The sequence below is a fragment of the Pseudochaenichthys georgianus genome, chromosome 5 (genome assembly GCF_902827115.2).
Source record: "Pseudochaenichthys georgianus chromosome 5, fPseGeo1.2, whole genome shotgun sequence".
NCBI lineage: Eukaryota > Metazoa > Chordata > Actinopteri > Perciformes > Channichthyidae > Pseudochaenichthys > Pseudochaenichthys georgianus.
This window is the reverse complement of record NC_047507.1, coordinates 1,720,247-1,739,638: the sequence shown is the minus strand read 5'-3', so window position 1 is coordinate 1,739,638 and position 19,392 is coordinate 1,720,247. Positions and strand designations below refer to the sequence as shown.

Here is a 19,392-nt window from a genome sequence, read left to right as displayed (position 1 = left end):
TTTTTTTACTTTTTTTTTTTTTTACTTTTTTTTTATATAGGATATGTACATTTCGGTTAACCGGTTAACCGTTTTTTGGGGGGTCGAATATTCGAATATACATTTGCTTTCAAATTCCCATCCCTAACCTCAACCTGGAATATCAGACAGACGTATATGACTTATCAACTCGGCTGTCTGTCATGGAGGAAGGTGAACACAATGTTACCTGCCATACACAACATGTTTCATCTCATGGTAAACAGTTATAACATAATACATGTAAAAAGTTAAAGAACGTCTTCTCTGTAAATGTGCTTCTGTCCTGAGTCAGAATAATGTTTGCAGATTTCCTAAAGCTCTCATCTTTAACAGAGTATATGTACATAAGTCATGTGTTAATGTGTCTCATTGTGTACTAGGTAGTTTGTATGATTCCTATCTTCTATGGAAGTTTATCAAATCATGAATCTGCGTTCATGAAACACGGTAAACAGCTCTGTGCTGACGTTGTGTTTCTGTTGTTGAGCGCTGCGATCAAACTTTAAATTATTTCAACTTTGACCTCGTTCACCTCTGACCTTTCGATGCACATCCAATCAGAACAGCTGTGCTAATTGACACACACTATGGGCCCTTCTCACTTCGGTTAAATGGATTCCTTGCGTCCCTCAATTGCGTCGTTTCCCTGTGACTAGTCCCTCCCACCAGGGAGAGATGCAAGGAAACCACGAGAAGCAGGGAAATTAGTTTTAAGAGCAACGGGAGCGTCACGTGAAGCGACATCCGTTTGTGATGACGCTGCACAGCTGATCGTCTGACAGCAGCTCTGTCCCCGTTATTTCCACACACACCCCCGCCTCTGTTAGTACACATTTACTGACACAAACATCTGTATCATCTGTTGTAGACCCAAACACATTAAATAAAATAAGAACTCATTCTCAAAAAAGATAAACGCCATTCTTAAAATGTATAAACGAAAAAAGCGATCATGAAAATGTTTACAATAAATTAATATAATGATTTTTGACCCCTTTGTTGTTCAGATATATCACATATTTGTAACTAAATGAAACATGAATTGAAACAAAACACGGTATAAACTGAGGAGTGACTCTCGTGAGGTTCATGTGTTTTCTTCACTCCGCTGGGAAACTGCTCTCATGTCAAGAAGCATCAGATCAGTGCATGCACTGCATCGTCCAATCAGTGAGCGATACACAGTAAGGGGGCGTGGCGAGTGTCTGAGGATTTCATCGGAGGATAGTCTGGTGGTTCCTCGGTTATAGCTCCTCCATTATCGCTTCTCGCATCTCGCAATCAGAGGAGGAACCTCAGAAACTGAACTTTACTGTTTCACCACAACGCTCTGCGGACAACCTGCAATAAGCAAAGAGCAAATCACGTGAATGCAGATTAATAGTTACCAAAGTTTTAGTGGAAATGTTTGAAGTAGGAGATACTGTCGATAATGATGGGGTGGGAAATTGAGACTTATATTCTGAGGGTTTCCTGTGTTTTTAGTTCATCTTATACATGACCTCATTTACAAAGACAAGAGCAACAACATCTAAATATTGCGTTTATAAATTTATTATTTATTTTATGTTCACAGGTGCAGCTTCAAAACCCTCCATTACTACACTCGATCAAACAAAGGACTTCTCGCTACTACAATGTGAAGTCAGTGGAGCTTTCCCTAAGCCTCTCCTCCAGTGGACGGACAGTTCTGGAAAAGTTCTCCCTGCTGCAAAGCCTCAGGTCTCAGAGAGAGGAGGCAGCTTCTACATCACTCTCAACGCTAATGTGACCAAAACAGACCGCTATCAGTGTGTGGTCACTCAGGAGGAGATCAACCATCAGACTAGAGCTGAGACCTTCGTGCACATCACTGGTGAGATTGCTATACTCAATATATCATGTAGAATGTTAATTTTATTTTGTATTTGTTATACTTCTGCACAAGGTGAATCAAACTGTGTGAAGAATGTTTGCCCCTAACCCTGACCACAAGGACCATGCATACAAACACATACATTTAAAAAAGAGAAGAGGATTTATGCCAGATTTAGCTATTATCTTATTTCCATCTGAAAATGTTTGAATCTGAAACTCTGAGCCTCCTCATCATGAAAGAGATGAGAGGAAGACTGAGAGAGTCTGAGATAATCAAGAGCTCCAATTTGTAGTGAATACTGAGATCAGTGACACACACACACACACACACACACACACACACACACACACACACACACACACACACACACACACACACACCCCTCCAACAGCTCCACTCTCAGATGAAATGGAGACAAACAGGAACTCTGAGTTCAGTCTGAATTCAGCTTTCTTAGAAACATGTTAGTCACTGATCACTGAGACGTTCTGCAGCTGAGAGGAAACATGTTAGTCACTGATCACTGAGACGTTCTGCAGCTCAGAGGAAACATGTTAGTCACTGATCACTGAGACGTTCTGCTCAGAGGAAACATGTTAGTCACTGATCACTGAGACGTTCTGCTGAGAGGAAACATGTTAGTCACTGATCTCTGAGACGTTCTGCAGCTGAGAGGAAACATGTTAGTCACTGATCACTGAGACGTTCTGCTGAGAGGAAACATGTTAGTCACTGATCACTGAGACGTTCTGCTGAGAGGAAACATGTTAGTCACTGATCACTGAGACGTTCTGCTGAGAGGAAACATGTTAGTCACTGATCACTGAGACGTTCTGCAGCTGAGAGGAAACATGTTAGTCACTGATCACTGAGACGTTCTGCTGAGAGGAAACATGTTAGTCACTGATCACTGAGACGTTCTGCAGCTGAGAGGAAACATGTTAGTCACTGATCACTGAGACGTTCTGCAGCTCAGAGGAAACATGTTAGTCACTGATCACTGAGACGTTCTGCAGCTCAGAGGAAACATGTTAGTCACTGATCACTGAGACGTTCTGCAGCTCAGAGGAAACATGTCAGTCAGGAGTCAGATCCAACTCCACCAGGATCTCATCAGGCTCTGACCAGCTATCGGGCTCAGATGGTTGGAGGAAACATTACCAATAAATGATGTGTACTTTGTTTCCAGTGTTCCCTCTCTTATTGTTCCCACTCACTCTGACATGCTTTCTTTTGTGTTTTAGGAGAAGAACCAGAGAGGAGCTCAGGTTAGTCCTGATTTTAACTAATCTAATATTTAACTTTAAGCTCACTAAACTATAACTGTTAGACTGTATTCTTTGTGAATGTGTGTAGAGCCCTGAGTCTTCCCCTCAGTGTGTCCTCGTGTCCTCAGAGCAGAACCTGTACATGTTCTATAGAGTTTTATGAATGAGTGAAAGCAGCCGTGTCAAACTCAAGTTCATCTCGGGCCACATCAGCGTTATGGTTGCACTCAAAGGGCCGGTTGTAACTTTAAGACTATATAAAAATACTTATATAAATATGTATTATATTATATGTATTATATTACATTATTGCCTCTGCATTGGATTATTATGGGATAGAGTAATAACTTCATAATTAACTACGTCTGAAAGCAGAAGTCTAGGCAGGGCAATAATTGGAAGTCTCTTCAGTGAGAATGTCACAAAATGATTTTTTATTTTTAAAGCCAAATTCTGTGCAAAATTCATATTTGAGATGCATTGTGGGACATGTAGTTTATGGGCCACGTGCTTCTGTAAATCGGCCTGTGACCGTATAATAAACGTATTATATTCTTCCAGAGCTCTTGTGGGGCCACAGAAAATGAAGTCGCGGGCCGGATTTGGCCCCCGGGCCTTGAGTTTGACACCCCTGAGTGAAAGTGTGCTTGTGTTTGGAGGCTCTGCTGCATAAACCCAGAGTGAGTTCCCCTCTGTGGAAACATCAGGATGTGAATCTGCTCTTCACTGAGCTGCAGCCAGGGAGGAGGAGGTTCAGGAGGAGCAGCAGAGCCTCTGTGGAAACATCAGGATGTGAATCTGCTCTTCCCTGAGCTGCAGCCAGGGAGGAGGAGGTTCTGAGGTTCAGGAGGAGGAGCAGAGCCTCTGTGGAAACACTCTAAGTACACTTTAGTCATTAGAGAATAAACTAGCATCACATGTTAGAAGATGATCCCATGTCTAAATGTGTCAGATCAGAGGGTCTTCATCTCTCAGATAGATGCAGTCAGACACTGAATCTATTGCCCTCTGACGTGTTTTGGAGTATGCATCAAACTAAATGGACACACTCGTAATCTGTAGAGGAAAGAGAGAGATCAGAGTGAACGTCTCTGTTTTCTCCGCAGAGCTCAGCTTCAGATGTTCTCTGACTGAGAGCTTTGATCTGATGAGAACAACATGCTCTGACCGTCTGAGTGACATGAACCTTTCTCTTTAGGGTCGATCACTGGATGGATTATTCTTTCTGCAGTTCTCGGCGCTGGTTTTTTTCTAGTTCTCGTGGTTCTTGTTGTTGGCGGTGTTGTTCACACTCGAGTTGTATCCAAGGATCGCACCAAACTAAACCAACTTAACGGTAGGTTTAAATAATGTTATATCAACAGATTCAACATTAGTTGTATTATTAATTGCTGCTATGTACTCCCAGAGCGTCCTAAAGTCGTCTTCTTGAATATCATGTTGTTTTCCTTCCTGCAGAAAAGATAGAGAAGCTTGAAGATGAACAGAAGAAGACTTCCTCCCAAGACACGCTTCCTGCAGATTCTGTAGCTGATCCTCCTGAGAATAAAATCCTGCTGGAGTGAGAAAGACAGTGCGTCAGAAAGGTCACCGGGTCACCTGTGCTGAGGTGTGTGTGTTCACACTGTGTTTTAAGAGCTGGTTAAGGGTTCACAGGTCAGATATCAAACTCCTGTAACTTGCAAACATGTAAGAAAACTTGAAGTAAGAGTAAAGTCATGTACTCCTGTATAAAACTACATTCTGATCCAGCTGTGAAACACCTGCATGCGGTCAGTTCATCCTCAGCTTCTGTCCTTCAGAGAGTGAACGGATGAATGAGGACATTTTAACAGCTCCATAGTTGTAGTCCTCTAACAGCTCCATAGTTGTAGTCCTTTAACAGCTCCATACTTGTAGTCCTCTAACAGCTCCATACTTGTAGTCCTTTAACAGCTCATAGTTGTAGTCCTCTAACAGCTCCATAGTTGTAGTCCTTTCACAGCTCCATACTTGTAGTCCTTTAACAGCTCATAGTTGTAGTCCTCTAACAGCTCCATAGTTGTAGTCCTTTCACAGCTCCATACTTGTAGTCCTTTAACAGCTCATAGTTGTAGTCCTTTAACAGCTCCATAGTTGTAGTCCTTTGACAGCTCCATACTTGTAGTCCTTTGACAGATGCTCTCCTGCTGCTTGTAGTTCGTAAAGGATGTGGAGACGGCATTAACAGAAACTCTCTCTGATCTGAAGCTGCTCTCTCGCTGTAAAGAAATGTACTCTGAAGCTGGAATATAATGTGACTTATTTTATATTTTTGTATTGACATAGTTTGTTACGAACTTGTTGTTTGTGATTTTGTTAAAGTGCTAATCCAAAGTATATCATCTGAATGATGACCTGCTGTTGCTGTGAGGCTTGAACTGTTTTTATTGTATCTAAATATGTGTTAATGTTGATCTCTGATGCACTGCAGGGTTCATCCCGTGATTAAAGCTTTAACATGTGTGTCCAAATGTTTGAATAAAACATCCTCTGAGCTTCTGATAACTTGAATGATTTATGTATGCGACTCATATTAACTCATTTTAGTCTTGACCTAAGATTTCCATTGTCATAACTGCACTGCAGCTACAAATGACAATAAAAGCCTTGCATCTTGAATCGTGATTATATATTTAGACATATAATTTACACATGGTTTAACTACACAAAAGAAGGGCTGTAAAGTCTCCTCCTTAACGGGCCGTCCACACTACAGCTTCGACAGCTTCAAAAACGGTTTCCAACGCGCACAGACTCACAAACAATACCAGGCTGAGATATTATGGGGAATAACGGGAGTTATCAATTTCACTATTTATTTCACCGTCTGGTCTCTGGCACCACCCAGTGGTTTTTGCTGCAACAACAATTAAGGGACAGTATCTTTATTTCATTTTGATATGTGATGTGTTCTGTACCAAACCTGGATGTTTTATTAAGTCTGTAGAATACTGCTTGTAGGCCGGGATCTGTTCGAATAACAGAAATATTGTGGGTTACCATGGGGACGTTACCCGCACATTTTCGTAAAGCAGAAACATTTTTATTTATATTTTGTTGCTGTATGTTATTTGTATGTTTGCACTTGATCAACACCAAGTCACATTCTTTACTGTCTCAATGAGCCTTGAGGGTTTGTAAAAATAATTGTCAATAAAAAAAACAAAATAAAAACATGGGGACGTTCTCTTTAAACGTCATGACGCAATCACGCAGAGTTACGTTAAGGCGAACGTGGGCGTAGTTAAATGTGAACTAGGATTGAAAATCGATAGATGAGCATTTCTTTAATGTCATTCTTACTTACCTTATATGTCATTGTCTACCCCTGATGAACCCATATGAGGTTAATTATGTCCTTGAATAAGAAATAGCAAACAACACCCATGGTCGATAATCATGTTTACTCTTGCAGTAAGTAAATATCACCGGTATTACAAACCAATAACGCATCGCTCTGGTTCAGATTAATGTTGTCAGGTGTTTTGTGTTTTTTTTCTTTTTCTTTGCGGAACACCTCTGTGTAAAATGTACAACATTTAAGCCACTTATTTTCGGTTAATAACATTGAATAGTGCAAATACAGTATAAAATAAAAATAAACAGTTTACATCTAACACAAATAGAAACTACATAAAAAAAACAATCATTTACAACCAGAAGTACTCAGATCTTATACTTGAGCAAAAGTAGAAGTACTCAGATATTGTACTTGAGTAAAAGTAGAAGTACTCAGATCTTGTACTTGAGTAAAAGTAGAAGTACTCGGATCTTGTACTTGAGTAAAAGTAGAAGTACTCGGATCTTGTACTTGAGTAAAAGTAGAACTAGCCTACTCAGATCTTATACTTGAGTAAAAGTAGAAGTACTCAGATCTTGGACTTGAGTAAAAGTAGAAGTACTCAGATCTTGTACTTGAGTAAAAGTAGAAGTACTCGGATCTTGTACTTGAGTAAAAGTAGAAGTACTCAGATCTTGTGCTTGAGCAAACGTAGAAGTACTCAGATCTTGTACCTGAGTAAAAGTAGAAGTACTCAGATCTTGTACTTGAGTAAAAGTAGTACTCAGATCCAGGCCCGGACTGGCCATCGGGAGGACCGGGAGGTTTCCCGATGGCCTGGCCTGCTAAGTGGCCTGCTGGCCTGAGGACTTTTTTTATGTATGTATTGTGAACGCAACGCTGCGCAAATGTGGGTCTGACTCTGCCTCACAGAGGGTGGCTGGCTGTCTCCATGATGTGGCCTCTGCTGTCAGACTGAGAGAGATAACCTCAGCTCAGGTGAGCTAAAGGACTCTGAATGTTTAGATAGTTCACTTAGTCTAAGTTCTCTGTGGGTCTCAAACGGTTTGGTCACCATTTATGTAAACACATATTTTCATTTGAGAGGGGAGTGATTAGTAAAATATGCATGAATAATAATTTTAAAAAACGTTAACTAGGTGGAAAAAGGTAAGATAAGCTTTTAAAACGTGTTGAGAGCTAGTCTTTGCTGCTGCCTCAAGGAGCAGGGGGGAGAGGAGGGAGGGAGAGAGGAGGGAGAGAGAGGGGGGACAGGAGGGAGAGAGAGGGGGGAGAGGAGGGAGAGAGAGGGGGGAGAGGAGGGAGAGAGAGGGGGAGAGGAGGGAGAGGGGGGAAGAGGGAGAGGAGGGAGAGGGGGAGAGGAGGGAGAGAGAGAGGAGGGAGAGAGAGGAGGGAGAGGGGGGAGACAGGTGAGGCTGGTTCAGGAGCCCAGACACACTCACAACTATAAATGAACCAAAAACAAATAAACAAGTTTCAATGTTTTTTCATATTGGATATGGCATGCTATTATGGCCATGTTTTTATGATTTTATGATTATTTAAATGTATACAGTTATGTTTCATTTGGGTGTCTCTTTATTTCCCCCTCAAAATGCACCAGATTGATGCATTTAAGTCCAACATTTAAAAAACAATCCTACCTGCCCCCGGACCCCCCTATAGGATTTGAGGTCCACCCCTACTTAAAATATGTTCACATAGGTTCCTAAATAGATTTGCACATTTTTTTAAATAGTAACCCATGTCCATATGTTTATTTTTGGGTAGTAGATTTAGAGGGCTCTCACTACGGGCAGCAACGCTGTAAAAGTTGACAAATAAATCCGGCAAAATGGCATAAAAAACTGGTAGTGGCCTGGCTGGGTGTATAATTCCCGGCCTGATTTATTGTCCCAGTCTGGCCCTGCTCAGATCTTGTACTTGAATAAAAGTAGAAGTGCTCAGATCTTGTACTTGAGTGAAAGTAGAAGTACCAGAGTGTAGGAATACTCTGTTACAGTAAAAGTCCTGCATTCAAAATGTTCCTCAAGTGAAAGTAGAAAGTATTCTCATCTAAATATAGAGAAAGACAGTGAAAGTAGTCGTTGTGCAGATTGGTCCATTTCAGAATAATATATATGATATGTTTTATAATGATTGATCATCAAAGTGTTCTCAAAGCTGGTGAAGGTGCAGCTAGTCTGAAGTACTTTGTAGACTGCAGGGTAGCTGGTGAAGGTGCAGCTAGTCTGAAGTACTTTGCAGACTGCAGGGTAGCTGGTGAAGGTGCAGCTAGTCTGAAGTACTTTGTAGACTGCAGGGTAGCTGGTGGATTTACTCCAGGTGGAACTACAGTCTGATTTAACACTTGATTATATTTCACATCATTCATCCACATCTGTAAAGTAACTAAAGGTATTAGATAACTGTAGTGGAGTAAAAGTACACCATTTACCTCTGAACTGTAGTGGAGTAGAAGTACAAAGTAGTATAACATGGAAATACTCAAGTAAAGTACAAATAGGCCTACCTCAAAATGTTACTTAAGTGCTTGAGTAAATCTAGTTACTTTACACCTCTGGGTACCTGTGGGTTATCTGTCGCCACTTTTTATCGCGGGTAGCTGGCTCCTCCACATACATTTTTTAATTTTTCTAAATAACAAACATTAATCCTATTTTGCGGCGATGGGTTAGGCGTATTTAGAGAGTCTGAAAAAAAGTGCGTATTTAGAGAGTCAGGAAGTGATGGATACACGGATCGTGTTCAAATCAATATGCACGCAATGACTCTAAATAATAATTATCACGCCACCAACACAGTTTAAAACTAAAGTAACCACCCTGTTTTGAAAATGTAAGAAGTAGAAAGTACAGGTATTTGGGTTCAACATGTAAGAAGTAGAAAGTACAGGTATTTGTGTTCAAAATGTAAGAAGTCAAAGTAAAAAGTCGTCAGAAAAATAAGCAGTGGAATAAAGTACTGATACCAGAAACATGTACTTGAGTACAGTAACGAAGTATTTATACTCCACTACTTCCCACCTCTGTTTATAACAGAGTACGGGTCTATTCAAGTGACATCAATAAAGTCAAATAATAAAAAGATCCGCATGTGTTGTGAAAACGTACCGCTAGAGGGCAGTATTTCAAAACAACACTGGATGCAAGCTACCGCTAAAGCAGCAGACGAAGAAGAAGCCTCAGTAGCCATTATGTAGAATGTAGAACTCTTCGGTCTGAAAACAGATTGTTATCCCCTAGAAACAGAGACCCTGCACCGGGGAGACCAGCACCGCGAACTGGACGTGTATAAACCCCACCGGAGGAAGTGTGTGTGTTGTTTTTAAAGACGATGAGGCAGCCACACATACACCGGATGTGTCCTCTGAGGAAAGAGATACAATGAAAGGTAAAGGAGCCGAGTTGTGCTCCATGGAGGCAGGAAGCAGTGGGGTGATTCTGTGTGATCCTAACGACTGTGTGGACAAGAAAACGGACCATGTTTTCAACCTGCTCTCCCTGAACGACACCGCGAACAACCAGCACCATCACACCGTGGAAGACGTGGTTCTCACAAACAAATATGGCGATAAGATCTGCGGTCAGATCTGCACGGAAAACAACGAGAGTAAACTGGTCAGGGGGGTGACGTCACATGCATTGATTTCAAGCACTTCTTCTTCCTCATCTTCTTCATCGTCGTCTTCTTGTGAAGCCATGGACACCTCGGGGTTTATTTCCGGGCTGCAGCAGGAGGGTGTAAACACGGCCTCCTCCACTGGTCCTGGATCTGCTGCTGCCGGGGAAACCTTCTCCGGAACCATCACCATAAACAACCAAAGCATCATAGTGACTATAGAGAACGGGATTCTCACGCTGGCTGCCCCCCCGGAGGGATATGTGCACAAGGAGGACGACATGGTGAGTTTAAAGGAGCACCTGGGCATGAAGGACCATGAGGATATTGTGCTGCTGAACTACGACAGTGGCACCAAGTCCATTGGGAAAATCAGCACCTTAGCAGTGACCAATCAGCAGGAAGAGCCCAGAGCTGGGTTGTCTGTCAGTGAGTCCGATCTGGCTCTGGTGGAGGATTGCTCGCTATCAGATCATGGCACTTCTGTGGGTGCCATTGTGAAGCAGGAGGCGGGGGGGGTGTGTGCTGTCACTGAGGCAGAGCTGGTCAGCCCGTGCTCTAAAAACTCACTCGCAGACTGTGACAATGCTGATTTCCAGTCGTTACCCCTCATCAGGTCCAAAAAAGACACGTTGGTGCCCATCGGGTGTCCAGAACCGGGCTGCGCTTTCACGTTTGATTCGCGTCAGAAGCTGAAAGTGCATCTTCTGAACCACGCAGAGGACCCCAGGCCGTACCAGTGCACGGTGCAGGGCTGTGGGTGGGCTTTCGGCACTTCTTACAAACTAAAACGGCACCTCCAGTCCCACGACAAGCAGAGGCCGCACACCTGCCAGTTTGAAGGCTGCGGCCGGCGGTTCACCACCGTCTACAACCTGAAGGCTCACGTCAAGGTCCACGAACAGGACAACGCCTTCACCTGTGAGATCTGCAGCGAGAGGTTTCGCAGCGCCACGCGACTCGCCAACCACCAGAGGGTCCACTTCGAGCCCCAGAGACCCCACAAGTGCGAATTCCCAGGTAACGCAACGTGGATTTGAATGCTGTGTCTTGCTTTTTATTTGTGAGTATCCGCCGTCGGGTGTTGGCTGAGGCTCGGGTGCCATTACATTCATTATGAAGCAAAGCCCCTCAAAGGAAGCTGTGTTTCATGATAGTCGATACACACATTACATTCCTGGTAAGCATGAAGACAAGTGTACGACTCTTTGTGTACGCTGTCTGCAGAGCATTTGAAACAAGCTATCCTAACACAAATTGTCCCCAGTGTGAAGGATGCTTGTCTCAGTCTGGTGCTTTATTCCTAACCCCACCTTCCGCTGTCTCCCTGCACGTTCAGGCTGTGAGAAAACCTTCATCACCTTCAGCGCGCTGTTCTCTCACAACCGCACTCACTTCAGAGAGACGGGACACTTCACCTGCTCCTTCCCCGGCTGCGACAAGACGTACGACAAGGCCTGCCGCCTCAAGATCCACATGAGGAGCCACACGGGTGAGGCTTTGAGACGCCGCATCACCGTCGGTGGTATTATGAAACCCTCTCTGTTGTTCCCCTCTTCTTCTCAGAGATGTTTTCAGAGAGAAAGTCATTCTTCGATCACATGATGCTGCACATGTGTTGCTGAGCAGCTGCTTGTTTTCAAAGCATTGCATTCCTGAGCTAGTCACTGAAAAGCAAGCATATGTTCCGAGTCCTTTAAATGAAGGCATCGCACCTTTCTCTGTGCTGCTGCTTTTCCAGAGGTGTGAAGCACTTTGAATTGCATTGTGTCTGAAGGGTGCTATCGACACTAACCTGGGCTACGGCCAACGTCAGGTGCTCAGCTCTCTGATGCAGGTGCATTGCTCGATAATAAACGTCTAACTACCTGTTGTTGTTGTTCCAGGTGAGAGGCCGTTTGTATGTGACTCTGGCGGCTGTGGCTGGTCCTTCACCAGCATGTCCAAACTGCTCCGACATAAACGGTAACTAACTTTATCTTCCTATTGGATGAACTCCAACATGTGCTGACAAATTAGAACTATTGCTACCCCGACTCACCTGCTGTTATAACCTAGTGCAGGTGTGGGCGCCCCTCTGCCCCCCCGAGGGTCTCCAGACAAACGGTAACATGGAAGTAGTTAGTGGGTATTTTTCATTTTTGTTGCACAGCGGACGATGTCTTTTTTAATCAGACACCGAAATACAAAATTGAGATTATTTGTGTCGACCACATCCTCCCATTTCCTGGCCCCTCCCCTCAGAGGTGTCTTACTTTGAGACCCCCGGCCATGGAAAAATAACCACGGATAAATAGATTTTAAAAAACAGTCAAGTAGAAAACAGAGTTTAATTCTGCATGGATAGATTTCAACGTGTGTGCTTAATATTTGTAAGAAATTAGTCAAAACTGAATTTTTAAAAGAAACTTCCAGAACAGCATTGTTGCTCCTTATGTTGTATAAGTTATTAGATATATATATATATATAATAATAAATGGGATTTTTATATCGTTTTCCTAATACTCAAAGACGCTTATATGAATATCTAGTAAAACGATATATAAACCTGACGTGTTCTAAATATGATTTGCAGCTTCAGACATACCTTATTTAGAGAGGAAGAAAATAGATGTTACCGACCCATGACCTCGGGCTTCAGTGGTCTGTACACCAACACTTTGCTTCAACACAAACTGTCATACGAGTCAATCAGCTGAGGTTTCATTGGCGTTTCTTCAAGGTTTCCATGCCGATTGCTTGTGGTGTTGCGTAACATTGATTAGTAAAGCCGTCGCAGCTTCATTAGTGAGCGTGTGTGTTTTGGGAATGTTAATTCATGTTATTGCAGGTTTTCGCTCCGACTGCCATATCGTGTACTCTTTTCTGATATCTGTCCGTCCACTCGTTGCTCCTCTCTGACCTCACACTTCCTTTTCTATGTGTTTCAGGAAACACGACGATGACCGGCGCTTCGTCTGCACGGAGGAGGGTTGTGGGAAGTCCTTCACCCGGGCGGAGCACCTGAAGGGGCACAGCATCACTCACCTGGGCACCAAACCCTTCCAGTGCCACGCTGAAGGTAACCGGACCACGCCGAAATGCGTCTTTGTGAACCCACGATTTGAATAGACTATAATGTGATAGGGCTGCTCAATTAATCGTATTTTAATCGCAATTACGATGTTGGCTTGCAACGGTTATGAAAACAACATAATCTAAATAAAACAATTATTTTTTTAATTTGTTTTTGTATTGGTTTTTCAGTTGAATAAACTTAAAGTTCAGGGTAATCAACTGTTAAAAACAAATAAATTGATGTTTTCAAAGTAAATGGATAATCGTTTTTAATAATCGTGATATCAATTATTGACCCAAATAATCGATGTTATGATTTTTGCCATAATCGAGCAGCCCTATAATGTGATATATTATCTTGACTTCCATAATAGTAACTCATGTCTCTGTGTGTTCAGTAACTCGTGTCTCTGTGTGTTCAGTAACTCGTGTCTCTGTGTGTTCAGTAACTCGTGTCTCAGTGTGTTCAGTAACTCGTGTCTCTGTGTTCAGTAACTCGTGTCTCTGTGTGTTCAGTAACTCGTGTCTCTGTGTTCAGTAACTCGTGTCTCTGTGTGTTCAGTAACTCGTGTCTCAGTGTGTTCAGTAACTCGTGTCTCTGTGTGTTCAGTAACTCGTGTCTCTGTGTGTTCAGTAACTCGTGTCTCTGTGTGTTCAGTAACTCGTGTCTCAGTGTGTTCAGTAACTCGTGTCTCTGTGTTCAGTAACTTGTGTCTCTCTGTGTTCAGTAACTCGTGTCTCAGTGTGTTCAGTAACTCGTGTCTCTGTGTTCAGTAACTTGTGTCTCTCTGTGTTCAGTAACTCATGTCTCTGTGTTCAGTAACTCGTGTCTCTGTGTTCAGTAACTCGTGTCTCTGTGTGTTCAGTAACTCGTGTCTCTGTGTTCAGTAACTCGTGTCTCAGTGTGTTCAGTAACTCATGTCTCAGTGTGTTCAGTAACTCGTGTCTCTCTGTGTTCAGTAACTCGTGTCTCAGTGTGTTCAGTAACTCGTGTCTCTGTGTTCAGTAACTTGTGTCTCTCTGTGTTCAGTAACTCATGTCTCTGTGTTCAGTAACTCGTGTCTCTGTGTTCAGTAACTCGTGTCTCTGTGTTCAGTAACTCGTGTCTCAGTGTGTTCAGTAACTCGTGTCTCAGTGTGTTCAGTAACTCGTGTCTCAGTGTGTTCAGTAACTCGTGTCTCTGTGTGTTCAGTAACTCGTGTCTCAGTGTGTTCAGTAACTCGTGTCTCAGTGTGTTCGGTAACTCGTGTCTCAGTGTGTTCAGTAACTCGTGTCTCAGTGTGTTCAGTAACTCGTGTCTCTGTGTGTTCAGTAACTCGTGTCTCTGTGTGTTCAGTAACTCGTGTCTCTGTGTGTTCAGTAACTCGTGTCTCTGTGTGTTCAGTAACTCGTGTCTCTGTGTGTTCAGTAACTCGTGTCTCAGTGTGTTCAGTAACTCGTGTCTCAGTGTGTTCAGTAACTCGTGTCTCTGTGTGTTCAGTAACTCGTGTCTCTGTGTGTTCGGTAACTCGTGTCTCAGTGTGTTCGGTAACTCGTGTCTCAGTGTGTTCGGTAACTCGTGTCTCAGTGTGTTCGGTAACTCGTGTCTCTGTGTGTTCGGTAACTCGTGTCTCTGTGTGTTCGGTAACTCGTGTCTCTAGAGGCTTCTCAATTTTTAAATTTCCCCTCCTCGAGACTTAGACCCGCCCACAGGAGATGCGAGCGGAGGACCGAGGAGGGGAACCGAGGAGAGAGGAGGGGAAGCAGCAGACGTTTAAAGAAATGAGAACTCCTCTCCTCTGAGCGGTCATATTAAAGCGACGTCCGTTCATTATTACGTGGCAACAGCTGCATCAGCTGTCGAGTGTTTTGTCATATTTTATAATCTCTGTTAGATCAGCTGAACATTGTTCCCCCACATATGTACTTTGAATTCATTGAGAGTGCGGTATAATGAGACAATAACAGGCTACAGATGCGGGGACACACACACAAATATATGTATATAAATATATACAATTTAAAGTATGAGATCACTCTCATAATAACTTAACACAATCAGAGACTGGATATATCCCCCCCCTCTCTCTGGTCGCTGAAATGGGGAATTGAAATGACGGGCCAAAAGTTGTATTAAAGTAAGGACACCAAACCAACTGAGACCCGTCTATCCGCCGCATCTACGCACACACTGTACCACACACACACACCTACACACTGTACCACACACACCTCCAGCTCCTAAAGCATAATCAGGCTACAGCCGTTGTGTATTTTATTGTGAAGCACTAAATGGTCTTAGAAACATCTGGACTCTTTGTAGATATCTACTAAACTAAAGAAAATAAAGAGAGTAGGCCTGTTATACTGAGTGATATACATTCTACACACTGCTCTGCTTTCTGCACGGACCTCACAGCTGTTCTCTCTGGAAATATCACGACGCGATGAAAGCCGTTTCTAAAATAATATCCAGGGGATGCATGCAGAGCTGTCATTGGCAGAGATAAGTCCGGCCGTGCGTCACGCCTCCACCGTTCCCGGAAATGCATCCGCGGAGGAGCCGTGGAGGACCCATCAGTGTATCCTCGGTTAGAGCTCCTCCAGAGAGCCTCCTCGACGCTCGATCCTCGGTCCTCGGTGTGCATTTAGAGAAATGAGACGTCCTTCAAAATGGCGCGCTGAAATTCATTTCCGGGTCACTACAGGAGGACCGAGGAGTCGAGGAGGGGAAATTTGAGTATTGAGAAGCCTCTTCTGTGTGTTCAGTAACTCGTGTCTCTGTGTGTTCAGTAACTCGTGTGTCTTTGTGTTCAGTAACTCGTGTCTCCGTGTGTTCAGTAACTTGTGTCTCTGTGTTCAGTAACTCGTGTCTCTGTGTTCAGTAACTCGTGTCTCTGTTCAGTAACTCGTGTCTCTGTGTTCAGTAACTCGTGTCTCTGTGTTCAGTAACTCGTGTCTCTGTTCAGTAACTCGTGTCTCTGTGTTCAGTAACTCGTGTCTCTGTGTTCAGTAACTCGTGTCTCTGTGTGTTCAGTAACTCGTGTGTCTTTGTGTTCAGTAACTCGTGTCTCTGTGTGTTCAGTAACTCGTGTCTCCGTGTGTTCAGTAACTTGTGTCTCTGTGTTCAGTAACTCGTGTCTCTGTGTGTTCAGTAACTCGTGTCTCTGTTCAGTAACTCGTGTCTCTGTGTTCAGTAACTCGTGTCTCTGTGTTCAGTAACTCGTGTCTCTGTGTGTTCAGTAACTCGTGTGTCTTTGTGTTCAGTAACTCGTGTCTCCGTGTGTTCAGTAACTTGTGTCTCTGTGTTCAGTAACTCGTGTCTCTGTTCAGTAACTCGTGTCTCTGTGTGTTCAGTAACTCGTGTCTCCGTGTGTTCAGTAACTTGTGTCTCTGTGTTCAGTAACTCGTGTCTCTGTTCAGTAACTCGTGTCTCTGTGTGTTCAGTAACTCGTGTCTCTGTGTGTTCAGTAACTCGTGTCTCTATGTGTTCAGTAACTCGTGTCTCTGTGTGTTCGGTAACTCGTGTCTCTGTGTGTTCGGTAACTCGTGTCTCTGTGTGTTCGGTAACTCGTGTCTCAGTGTTCAGTAACTCGTGTCTCTGTGTGTTCAGTAACTCGTGTCTCAGTGTTCAGTAACTCGTGTCTCTGTGTGTTCGGTAACTCGTGTCTCTGTGTGTTCGGTAACTCGTGTCTCAGTGTTCAGTAACTCGTGTCTCTGTGTGTTCGGTAACTCGTGTCTCTGTGTGTTCGGTAACTCGTGTCTCAGTGTTCAGTAACTCGTGTCTCTGTGTGTTCGGTAACTCGTGTCTCAGTGTTCAGTAACTCGTGTCTCTGTGTGTTCGGTAACTCGTGTCTCAGTGTTCAGTAACTCGTGTCTCTGTGTGTTCGGTAACTCGTATCTGTGTGTTCGGTAACTCGTGTCTCTGTGTTCAGTAACTCGTGTTTCAGTGTGTTCAGTAACTCGTGTCTCTGTGTGTTCAGTAACTCGTGTCTCTGTGTGTGTTCAGTAACTCGTGTCTCTGTGTGTTCAGTAACTCGTGTCTCTGTGTGTTCAGTAACTCGTGTCTCTCTGTGTTCAGTAACTCGTGTCTCTGTGTTCAGTAACTTGTGTCTCTGTGTGTTCAGTAACTCGTGTCTCTCTGTGTTCAGTAACTCGTGTCTCTGTGTTCAGTAACTCGTGTCTCAGTGTGTTCAGTAACTCGTGTCTCAGTGTGTTCAGTAACCCATGTCTCTCTGTGTTCAGGCTGTAATGCTAAGTTCTCGGCTCGCAGCAGCCTCTACATCCACTCTAAGAAACACAAGCAGGAGGGCGGCGGCAGCGCTCTGAGGAGCCGCTGCCCTCTGCCAGACTGCAGCAAACACTTCAGCTCCAGGAGCTCCATGAGGAGTCACATGATCAAACACCACCACCTGAGCCCAGGTAACACACAATGTTCCCTGAGTCGTTCTCAAAGATGTTCGGCTGGAATCATTAATGGCACTTTGTATTTTAACACCACCACATTTACAAGCATTCTTTGCCCTTTGTAAATTCCTTTTAAAGATGTACTGAAAAATTGTCAACAATGGAGTACATACAGATACTCTAATCTCTAATAATCACCAAGTCAAATTCCTCGTACGTGTCAACCTACCTGGTAATAAACCTGATTCTGATCCTGATTTTATGTAATAGAACAAAACAACATACTTTTGTCCAGCTTATTACCACAAAAAACCTTCCAGACAAGGGAACCAGAAGTGCTAAATGCTAACTTAATTCCCAGGCTTTAGGACTCATGCCTGCACCGTTGGTGGCCCAAAAACAGCTACATTTCCCCGCCACATGTTACTTCAAAACTAATTCCTCTCCCTCCCCCCCCTCCAGATATTCTGAGTCAGATGGAGACCACGCCCTCTCTGACTCCCAGCAGCGAGCTCATCAGCTCCGCCCCAGCAACGGTTGCCGGGCCCTGTGTTTCGGGAGGCGATCAGCTGACCAACCTGGACCTCAGCTCTTTGTTCTCAGCTGTCCCCGGAGGCCCCGCCCCCCCCACGGCTCTCGGAGTGAGCATCCCCTCAGTCTCTAACAGCACTTTCACCATGGATCTGTCTCTCGTCAGCGCTGGGATTCTCACCATAGACTCCGCCTCCTCGTCCTCCGTCATCCCCAAAACTGTGGACCCTCTTATCCTGGCATCCGGCCCCGAAATGGCCCCGCACCACGGTTTGGAGGGCGATGTCCTGCCCCCTCAGGTGACTCTAAACCTGGATGATGTTCAGACGGTTTCCCCCGAGGCTCTGGGAAACCTCACCTCTCTCACAAACTCTCTGGAAGTCGTCCCCGTCTCAGAGCTGCTCTCCTCCCCCTCCAAGGTGGTGGATTTGGGGGTCCAGGTGGTGGATGTTGGGGGTCAAGTGGTGGATTTGGGGGGTCAAGTGGTGGATGTTGGGGGCCAGGTGGGCACGGGACCCCTGCTGGGCTGTGTGGAGGTTTTGGGGCCTGATGAGGGAGAGAAGGTCCTCTCACAGTTTGTGTTTCCGGGGCACAGCAGCAGCAGCTTCAGCCCCCAGAAAGAGACGGAGCTCAGTGTGGGGTCGCCCAGCGGCTTCCTGGTGAGTGTGAACACCGTTTATACTTAGAAATCATTCATCACACGTGTGTATAGACTCTTATGGCACTACTTCTATTCTAATTTATCTGTTTTATTGTGTTGCACTGTCGGAGGAGCCTCAGATTTTCATTGTCATACCTACACTGTAGCTACGCACACATGCCATTAAAAGCCTTGAATCGTGAATCTACTTCCCGGTGTATCTCGTGGATCCGATGTAACACTCAGAATCACAGAAGAAGACAAAGAGGAATCGATAAGACACAGAGATGGTACAGCATTATAAAGAGACACATTACCTTGCACCAAAGCAGTCAATAGTGTAATGCCCTATAGACTAAGAGAATCTTACAGGTTGTATACACTTCACACAGCATACGTTATACTTCCACACGGGGTGTAGCGGCGACAAGCAAAGACATATAACTGAAAATGAACTCAATAAAAAACTGCCGCTGAGCCCAGAGAGATTTGTATCTTAATGACAAAGAACTAAGGTTCCTCATTCTCTCCTGTGGCCTTCCTCCTTCCCCCTGGCAAAGAACCACATGCCCACTGGAGTAAATACTGTATTTATTGATTGACTGGTGAACTGAAGAGTCCAACAGTCTAATCGAAGTCAATCGTGGCACCTTGTTGATGGAAACAATTCATGTTCAGGACATGGCT

The 19,392-nt window shown here is 44.1% G+C and overlaps 1 protein-coding gene across 2 annotated transcripts in view; it reads left to right on the top strand.

The window, feature by feature from the left end:
- Positions 1-9,636: 9,636 nt before the first annotated feature.
- Positions 9,637-19,392, top strand: part of LOC117447212 (zinc finger protein ZXDC-like) — a 31,044-nt gene continuing 21,288 nt past the window's right edge. For both annotated transcript variants that reach the window (XM_034083887.2, XM_034083888.2), the window contains exons 1-6: positions 9,637-11,110; positions 11,430-11,582; positions 11,977-12,055; positions 13,022-13,152; positions 17,373-17,549; positions 17,997-18,724. In XM_034083887.2, coding sequence (XP_033939778.1) covers positions 9,856-11,110; positions 11,430-11,582; positions 11,977-12,055; positions 13,022-13,152; positions 17,373-17,549; positions 17,997-18,724 — 2,523 coding nt within the window. In that variant the 5' untranslated portion in view covers positions 9,637-9,855. The remainder of the gene's footprint in view (positions 11,111-11,429; positions 11,583-11,976; positions 12,056-13,021; positions 13,153-17,372; positions 17,550-17,996; positions 18,725-19,392) is intronic.